A 10457-nucleotide genomic window follows, 5' to 3' on the forward strand; every position below is an offset into this window, starting at 1 on the left:
CAATATACTTAAGAAACTCAACTATCTAGCAATTATGTGCTTTAGGTGTAACAATGATATCAGCCGAAATCTTACAACATTCTCTCGGCCGAAAACAAATCTAATATCTCAAAAAGTTCTGGTATTCATTTAAAGATCAGACATCTGACATTTTTTTAGTTAAGAGACACAATTATCCCATCAACCATGCTGTAACATGTCATTCAATATAAAACGCAAACATGACACTCGTATAGGTAACCCTAATCTTAGTGTTCTACATACATCATACCAGAATTTTTTTCCATTTAACCAGATTTGCCCATTGGACTTACTAACTCAACAAATCATGGCATGGTTGTTCATTAAGCTAAAGAGAACATAAACTAATTCGCAAACTTTGGCCTTTGATGTTGAGTTCAGAACAACAAATTACTTCACAGCCGATGATTGAAGCACGTTCTAAATTGTTAGAGAAGTAAAAGATTAACACGTCTATTCATACAAGTTTCAAGATATGGCAGATCCCAAGAGAAGAAATTAACAGGTAACTGGAAGCTGCCGGGGATATTAACTCCGATAATTCATAGATCCGCTAGAATTCCAGTATAAAATGTTGGTTACAATTGTTATTATGGAGCCATATTTTGAACCTTATCATCAGGCGTCACTAGCATATAATCGGGTCCATTCCTTCGCTGCATTTTAATGAGAACATGAAATTAGTAAGAATTGATGCCACCATTATCGACTAATTCTTTATAAATCACAAATATATACCTGTTTCAACAGCCTCGGCCTCGTTAGATTTCCAATGCTTGGCAATGTTTTCAGAAAGTGGATCATCTGGGTTTGGTGCACTCAATAGAGCTTGTATGCTAGAAAATGCCAACAACCTCGTATTATTTTATTACTCTTTCCAACTGATAGCAGATTAATAAAATAGTTTCCATTGACTTGCCCCCACAACCCTCCCCTTGCTGTGTGGCATTCTAGTTTGCCATGACAAGAGCTAACCACCCCACAACATTTACTATTTCTACTGTTTCCTGTCTCCTAAATATTTTTCATACAGCAAAAAATTAAAATAGAAAAATTAAAAAATAAAAGTTCATTTACATTGTTCTTTTACAAACTTTTGAAAACAGAGAATAAAATAAAAATAGAAAACATTCTGATTCAAAAAAAAAATGAGTCAAAAGTTTGAAGGGGCACAGACAATTACTTGATTTTCACAACAAAAGTCTGACCAAAATAAAAACGAAAAATTATTCTTCCATACCGGCAGAGTGATTTAGTATATTTCCAGGTTTGCAAATCAGTATGCATCAGTATTCTTCTGTATATTCATGATCACATGTTTTAGGAAAAAAAATTAAAGTCTTTTAAAACCAACAAGTTATAGGCCTATCCCACTTCAGAATAAACTACCATCTAATAGCCTCAAGATAACAATACCTTAATAGAACAGTACGAATCTGAAGAGCAGGACTCCACTTGTCTTTCAGAATATCAAGACATATTCTGCCAAGCTAAGTCAACAATAATATGTGAGAAAAATAACTACAGTAAAAGAAATGATAATTTAGGGAAAGTAAAATGCACCTTATCAATGTTTGGATGATATATTTTTGTTAAAAACCGAACCTGTGAAAAGCAACCATAATGGTATCAAAAGCAATAAAATAAGAGGACACTCGACAACTACACATGCCTTTCAGATTCCTGCTCAAGAGAACCACCATGAAACAAATAAACAGAAGAGCTGTAGGTATACCATTTCCTATAGTGAACTTACAATACAACAGGACCTCAGACCTCAAAGGAAAGCTCCAAAAAATGACACCAAAACTTAAAAAGGAAAGATCTCAAAAGGAAATAAAAAGGACATTGTTATTAATTAATATAAGTTCCAGTGTCAATAAGGGAAGGTGTGAAGGAAAAGACAGAATAGAGCACAAGCCTGGTCAATCCTATTCTGTTAGATCTGAAATACCAAAACCAAAATACAGTTTGTTAGACAATTGTAAGGTATAGGAGGTGTTTAGTCCCGACTTGGAAGCATGGGTTTCTAGTGTGGGGCTCATAAAACACTCTCTAACTCTGTCGGCTAGCTTTTATGGTATCCTATCAAGGTTCTTACCAAGTGGTATATGAACTTTCCACGATGTTGTATGATAGTAAACTAGTGGCACAGTATAATAGTAAACTAGTAGCACAGGTAGTGATGGCATACCCCTAACCATGGCCCAAGCACATTCAAGAAGAGTTAGAGTCATTTATGCAAAGTGAAGCAAATCTCTCTCTTCTAGGCCAACTTAGAGCATCTCTAGTAGATTAGGGTTATTTAGGCCACGTATTTCGGCCAAGTAGAATAGGTTTCTTTAAGGCTTGTATTAAGGCCTAATTAGTGTAGGGTTTTTCCTTGCTTAAGCCGTCCAAACCATGTGGAATGTATGTGCCATGTGTCATACTTCCATTGGAGAGGATTTAACTGTAATATTGGTCACATGACACTCTAGGAATGGAGAGGATTCTCCTTAGTTAATGGCCACATGTCCTTTCCTCATTGGAAAGGATTTGTGGACACTTGTCCACTCCTTAGAGGGCCACTTTCTCGGCCAAGTTGTGTAGGTATGCAAAGTTTTGGTTTTTAAGGTTTTTAGGAGACACTCTTAGCCTAAAAATAGAGGTGTGTCCTCTCATGTATTCATCTTTGTTGTTGAGTAATGTTATGCTGTCCATTTTTTGTCATAATACTCATCTTAAATCAAGACTAAAGCAACCCATGAGGTCTTTCTAGTCACCTTCCTCTTAAAGTTGACCTAACTTCTCTTTGAGCCACCAAACACCACACCACCACCATATCACCACCTAATGCCGTGAGCCTTCTTCCACTTCCAACCATAGCTTCCACAACCTTGTCCCTTTGCCCACCATATTCCCCACCAACTTTACCTAAGGGCCTCCTTTCTAGTTTTAGCCTAACCTAGCTAAAAGGTTACTATCAGGTAGTGATGTCAGTTTTCTGCACAGCCAGCCTACATCTGAGATTGACAGTGGAGCATCATGAATTATAGAACCTATTACAAGGTATGGGACTCGAGTTCCAAAATAGAATGTGGGGATAATAGGGCTCTCCAACTACTATGGCTATCTTTCGTGGTGTGGTTCTTCCATTCTTATTATGAATATTATCATAATAAACCAAACATCTTAAATTATAATCAACTAGATAGCTAACACTTCATAATTTAGTTTCGTTCATTTTGGTGTGCAGGAGTTCAGCAGAAACATAGCAGCAAAGGAATACGAAGATGCAATTGAAAAGAATAATATTACATAAATACCTTCGGAGCAGCCATTGGATATTCTTCTGGCAAAAATAGTTCTAACTTAAATACTCCTCCTAGTAATACAAACAATAAAACATGTTAGTCAGTATGTGCAGGAAGGACATATTTAAGAAAACAATGGAATTATAAATATCGTAGCTATCAGAGAGATATTACAAAATAAGTAAGGCAATAACCATCCATTTTTCCCAAATGTAGGATAGAGAAAGAAGTAACTAATATCTGATCTACAAAAAAAAACCTAGTGCTTTACTTCAATGTTGCAAACATTGTGGTCAACATCCTACTTGGGATTGGCAGAGGAGGGCAAAAGATACTGAATATAACAGAAATCAAAGAATACAATAAATGAAAGCATAAAAGATATCTCAAAGAAAGGCCAGAAGAACCCAACAGAACATATAAAAGAAACCATGGTTTGTTAAAAACAGAATAGAGGTAAAATCACCCCTTGATCGAGAACAAAACAGATGTGTAAAGTAAAAGAAAAGGTTTTGGGCAAACTGCAATGAAAGAAGAGGAGGAAGGTAGAGCTCCAAGTTGAAGTAGGAAACAGCAGGGCCGTGATAAGGGTCTTTATTTGAAGCAATAAAAGAGGTTGGAGAGAGCAGAGAGATTGTGAGACTGAGATGTAATTAGAAAATGGGATATTAGGGTTAAGAAACTGGATTTGGGTGAATCAGGTTATGCAATCGGACCCAGAAGACCCAAATCACATGATTCCACAGTCCTGATTTGATCACACTTCAGTCCTACTATAATCCCACCCAGGAGTGATCTTATGGGCGACTCAGCTTGGTCAAGGGTAGGAAGATTGTAAGATTTTGTAAGCATACAATTTAGATGGCAATCTTGACAGCATTGGTTGCAAATATAACCATAATCAGAATATACGCAATTTAAAGAAAACCACCCATCCTCACAGGTAAACTACAATTTATACTTTCCTTTTACATTATACTATTTTGGCAGGGAAAGTTGCAAAAATTCAAGATCCTGTAAATACAATCAAGCATAATAACATGGAACAAACGAGAATAAATATGCCCTTAAAAGCCAAAGGTTCTAAATCTTGTTACCTGATAACCATGATAACCACAAAAAGAAAGAAATTCAATTAATGATGAGATGCAACATGCAAGTACACAAACAATTCCTCAACTGGTGTTTAAATCTCTACTATCAACTTCAACTGGAACACAAGTAAACATTCCAAATTGAAAACAAATCACAATGAGTATTGTTAGATATATTAGATTATTAGATATCTTGTATATCTTATCTTTTTCTATAATTAGTTTGTTATTATTTCTTATATTTATTTTGGGCTTAGACCATATTTCTTCTATTATAAATAGATTACCCTATATGTATATTCAATACAATGGAGATTAATCCTATACCTAATTTGTACCTATAGGAAAAAAACTTTTGTCGCCTACACCTGCAGTTGCCAGCAGTGGTGCCATCTACCGCCGCCACCATTAATGTTCCTTAATCAGAGTTCCTACGCGCTCTCAGCACCATTTAAAGTTGTGGATATGCTCCATTCTCCACCATGCGTGGTGGTGCGTTCAGTCTCCTCTCAAGCAACAATTCAGAGCATCATGGTCGCCTCTTTTTCACAGGTGCCATGATTGGAGAATCTTGGATTTTTAGGGTTTCTCTCTCCTATTCATCAATGGCTTCTTCCACCCCTGTCTCTTCTGTCACCGATGTGTCTAACCCGTCCATATATACTTTTTCTCCAATGGCAAAGATGGCTAATGTTAGTTTATTTATAGTTGGTGGCTCTTCAAGATTGGCTCCTTTATCAACTAGAGTTCCTTAACAACGGTGTACATGAAGAGATTTATATGGAGCAACCTCCCAGATTTGTTGCTCAGAGGGAGTCTTCTGGGTTAGTATGTTGCCTTCTATGTCGTCTTCACAGATCATTAAAAATTTGGTATCACTTAAATGCACAAGCAGATATTTTCACTGAGCATGTATGAGGAACCAGGAATTGATTGTATATGCAACAAGCTTGGTACACACAATTTGTATACACCAGCTTGACGCGAAGTGTTTAGATATATTAGATTACTATATATCTTATCTTTATCTTTAGTTAGTTTGTTATTATTCCTTATTTGTAGTTTAGTTTAATCCATATTTCTTCTATTATAAATAAAGTATCTTACGTGTATGTTCAACACAAGAAGGCAGATTAATCTTATACCTAGTTTTACTATATTTAACAAGTACATAAGAGTAGAGACCCTTTCCTGAAACCCAGCTTGTAAAGTTGAATGAGTTTATGATCTCAACAACTCATTTTAAGTTAACTAAGCAATGGATTTGTTCTTTTAGCATACTCAGTGGAATCATGGTGGACTCAGTTAGCCAAACTTGAAACTTCATGATAGAGTTTGAGTTTGTTTATTCTTTGTTTTTAAGTTAAACAATACATTGCGGAGAAAGAATGAAACATTATTAGGGTTCTTCTGTTTGTAAAGTTACCCTCTTAGTTGTTAGTGTTTCTCTCATCTTTTCTCTTTGTTCATAATGGCACTTCAAAGGTTTGAACATGAGTCTGGGAGGTAGAAGGTTGCCATCAAGACTCTCAAACAGCTATCTATTCTTCTCCTCACATTGTTGTGCAACTGTACAGAAGTTGAGCAATGCACAAGCATGATCATCTCCTCCTTGCACTTTTGGCCATTCTCAATATTCTCACTATTCATTCTTCCATTTTCTTTGCACCATTTGAATCACCAACTTTTAGTTTACACTAAGCACTCTGGCCTAAACTTTCTGGCCTTTGAATTGAAATTTGAGTTATTGCTGAAATGTAGGGGTGTGAAAGGGAGACAACCAGGCTCACACAGGTTGGCTCACTACGAGTTGAGCTAAAATTGAATCAACTCAACCAAATTTACTTTTTGGTGATCCAAAAATTTTGTAACCCAAATCAACCCATCACGAGTTGGTGGATTAGTGAATTGACTCACTTAAGGATGTTTCGTTCTTTTGATTCATTTTATATATTTATTGCAATTAAATCAAAGTAGATTGACTTTTCATCATTTTGTAGTACTACAATCAAAGTGTTCACCTATTTCACCAAACATTATTATAAAGATAGTAGTTGAAAACTAGTGTCAACCTAGACAACTTGACAAACAAAAATATCCAAACTATTCAAACATTATTGAAAATAGTATTTAGAAAGATAATATTGTCAACCTACATAATTAGAAGTAGTAAATAATTTAATAAAAAACTAATGAAAAAAAGGAAAAAATATAGGGTTGTCATTGATGGGTTACCGGTTAACCCACCTTCAACCCGGCTTGAACCCGTTTAACCTACAGGCTAAGTGAGTTGAGTTCAATTAGAGCCACATTTAGAAAACTAATTTTTTTTCTAATCCAACCTGGTTCTAACCCATGGTGAGATGGGTTGATTCACGAGTTGGAACCTACTTTTTTATCTCTACTCAAATGGTACTTCCTCCTTGCATGGTTGAACATAGACTAAAATTCATATTGTATATATTTACTTTTTATACTTCCTATTTCCTAATTTTGCAACTCATATAGCCTGCTCAATTGCTAAAACTAGGATTAAAATAATAGATATTGAGTGGAACAACAGAACACGTTAGATATTAATAGCTATGGTAGAAATGTTAAAAGAAACTACTTGTCAAGAACTTATGTCTTATTTGATGTTGTTTGAACTTATTATGGAATTATAATATTTGATCATTATGTTATTTATAGGTATTTTAATAATTTTTTATATGAAATCTTATGAGAAGTGTTTGCGGATCTCTCACGATTTTTCGTAAATTGTCTAGTTTGATAACCTTAGTGAGCCTCCACTGCAAATGTGAGTTCTTCTCCTACCCGTAAAAATTGGTGACATGCTCCAGTAACATACCAGCTGCATATTGCAATTTATAGTTCATACTTATGTCATGTTTGTCCTAACTTCTTTGGAGCTAAAAAAAGCTTCTTTAAAATTAAAGTTGAAATAAGAAGTTTAAACTTAAAATTAGAGCTGTTTGCTTACTCTATATTTTTAGCTTAGAAATTACCTTTTTTTCATGAAAAAAACTAACTTCTGAAAAGCTCACTTTCTCAAGTCTACCTGGAGCAGCTTCTCCTCTTAAGGAGGAGTTCAAAATAAGCTGGGCCGAAAACTACCTCTTAATAGGATAGCTAAGACGCAAGCAATCAAAAGAGTAGAATTAATAATTCCAATACCATGTCTTTCAGGTATGAGTGCATGATCAAAACCTCTCCCAACTCTCCATAGTGGGAATCAAAATATGTTTTCAATGAGGAACAAAAGATAAGTAAGGAGTATGCCTATCAAATATTTAGTACATCTTTTATTTTGTTCCCTTCTGACCAAGTATTATATAAACTTCAATCATCAATGGCAAGCATTGGGTTCAAAAAGCACATTTTAGCTACAAAAAATATGGAGAAACAAGTTCATCAAATTGTTTAATATTTAGTTAAAACTGTTCAGCTGAATTGATAGCAGACGCTGCATTTTGTAGGCATGAAGAGTATTGATAAAGTTTGGTTACCAAAACACGTTCTAGTAAAGAAAAACATGGCTTTTCTATTTACACCTCATGATCCTACACTAAAGATGAACTATATAGCAGCTTCTTTATGCATGAGAAAAACACCCTACTAAATTTACCAACAAGTTAGGTAGAGAAATAACATCAACAGTCAAAAAAATTAAGGTGGCTCTAACAAGAAAAATCAATAATGTTTCCCTAAGGCATTGAATTTCATTTAAACCAGTCAGACTCGCATGTTTGTGTTTAGGCTGTGGGGAGAGAGGGGAGGGGGTGGGATATTAAACAAAATGTAATGAGCTATGATACACAGATACAATGTGTATCTTCGACAATAAGCTTCTAAAATAAGCGGATAGAATACGTGACCAATATAAAAGCTCTTAAAGAATAATAAATAAATAAATTTAATTTTGTGCAAATTCAAATTAAAATGACATTTCTTAAAAATTGCCGAAGTAAAAAATAATAAATCATTATCATCATAAAAGTATTTGAGCTCCATAGGTTTGGATACTTCATCGCAGGGAAGTACCTTAGTGTATCAGTATCATATATGAAATGGATACATGGAACCAATTCAATGTGCATTAGAGGTAATAAGAAACATGCTGCTCAGAGACCTTGTAATTTCATGCTTCGTAACATATCGCAAACAGTACACACAAAAGAACTACCAGCAAGTAGCCCACAAATAGAGTAATAGTTTGTCTGGTTTTGCAAGTACACCACAGGTAGAATAATAGTTTGCTTTGATAGGCAAACAGGTCAGAACCACAGGAATAGTTTGGTAGGTTGGTTTGGCATGTAGGCCACAAGTTCATTAACAGTAATCTGCCTGACTTGGCAAATAGGCCATAACTAGAGTAATAGTTTTCTATGTTTGATTTTGCATTTTGCAAGCCAAAGTCCATCTCTTTACATGATTGAATTTCAAATCATAATTGGATAACTTTTAATCTGAAACAAGGTCATGAATGTTGAAGAGAAGAAACGATAACATTGGGGGTTTGGAGTATTAGAGAGAACAACATCAACTCTACCTATTATATTCACTTTTTCAGATCACTTCGCTTAATATTCATACCAACCAAATCATTTTTATAAAATCATCTAAAACAAACTTTGTAAACACTCACCCAAACACATACTAAAGCAGAGAGCATGGACTGAAAAACTAAAAGTAAAGGGACGAAATTTTCATGGCAAAATGACATTCCCAGAAACGGTAGAACACAATTGCTTACATGAATTTTCCAGATACTTTCTAATTCCAAAAAAAAACACTCACCCAAATCTAGAGGAATTTTTTTTCCCACATTGCTTGTAAGTATAATTTAAAACAAAAATATATATTTGAATTATTAGAAAGTAGAAAATTATGCTGTCAAACCCAAAACTACCTTCGTACGGTGACTGGGTTGGTCCCAGGATCATCACATTGAAATATCTCATATTGTCTTCAGATGGGGACGCACTAATTCCAGGTGCTGCATCATAAGATCATCATAATATCAGAAACTGATAAAAACAAGTAATCAGGAGAATGAAAACAAAAGCATGAAACATCACCACCCTTGACTTGAATCTTTATCTAGATCATTAAATTAACAGGGTAATATCATTCCATATATCTAAGACGACACTAAACTAAGCTAAATAAATACATCAGTGCTACCCACTCAACTAAGGAAAAGCTTCTATAGCAGTACAAGAAACTGAGAACAAAACCTTAATATAAATAAACAAAGGTAAAGTTTGGAATAATCAGTTACCTGGCTCACTGAGCAAACGCTGCGTTTCCTGTTGAAATAAAGAAAGAAAAAAGAACGTTTAACATATCTACATAGATCGAAATTCAAATATAAGAATTTAAAAACCCAGAAATACGGTTCATTTCCAACGAATATAAAAAGAAAAAAGGTAGTTGAGTCCCCGATAGATATTTAGCTCCTCAGAAGTTTCAAATCTCATGCGTTTTTTCAAATTTTTTTCATTCTAGTCGCCACTGAATTTATGCAAGAGGGAAAATTTCGGAAATCCACACGTGATAACACAGGGCAGGGAAGAAACAGAAAATCCATGATTTGAATTCGACTTTCTTCCATTTTATCAGCCATCGATCGAATGAGGAAATGGATGAAAACCTTGATGATTCTTCGAGGGAGATTGCTGTTGGCCATTGTTTAGCTGGATTGAAAAGCGTGCAATAGGGATTCTAAAGAAAGGAAGAGAGAGTTTCTCTCACTGGCATTGATATACAAAGAACGCTGCGAACGGTTTTAACTTCATTTTCAATTCAGAAAACCCTTTATTAAGATAGAAGAAAGTATTAAAATGAAAAAGGAAGGTTTAATGGTCTTTTTAATAATTATTTATTTAAATTTACTTTTCTTCGTTAACTAAAAATAAAATAGAGAATATTTTTTTTAATAATTAAAAACATATCAATATGATTGTTCGATCATCTTTTCAACTACTATAATGTTAAAATGGATTATGTCGATTTAGATTTGTTTATCTTCTAGTTCGTTAAG

The 10457-nt window shown here is 34.5% G+C and overlaps 1 protein-coding gene across 1 annotated transcript; it reads right to left on the bottom strand.

The window, feature by feature from the left end:
* Nucleotides 1–310: 310 nt before the first annotated feature.
* LOC106756024 (ubiquitin-conjugating enzyme E2 35-like) lies at nucleotides 311–10214 on the bottom strand. Its single transcript, XM_014638262.2, has 8 exons — nucleotides 10068–10214; nucleotides 9696–9723; nucleotides 9324–9410; nucleotides 3330–3388; nucleotides 1585–1626; nucleotides 1438–1511; nucleotides 760–857; nucleotides 311–677 (listed from the first exon to the last, which is right to left on the bottom strand). Exons 1-8 carry the CDS (start codon nucleotides 10101–10103, stop codon nucleotides 640–642), a joined length of 462 nt encoding a protein of 153 aa, XP_014493748.1. The 5' UTR covers nucleotides 10104–10214; the 3' UTR covers nucleotides 311–639.
* Between the last annotated feature and the right edge of the window lie 243 nt (nucleotides 10215–10457).

Source organism: Vigna radiata, chromosome 2, assembly GCF_000741045.1.
Source record: "Vigna radiata var. radiata cultivar VC1973A chromosome 2, Vradiata_ver6, whole genome shotgun sequence".
Lineage (NCBI taxonomy): Eukaryota > Viridiplantae > Streptophyta > Magnoliopsida > Fabales > Fabaceae > Vigna > Vigna radiata.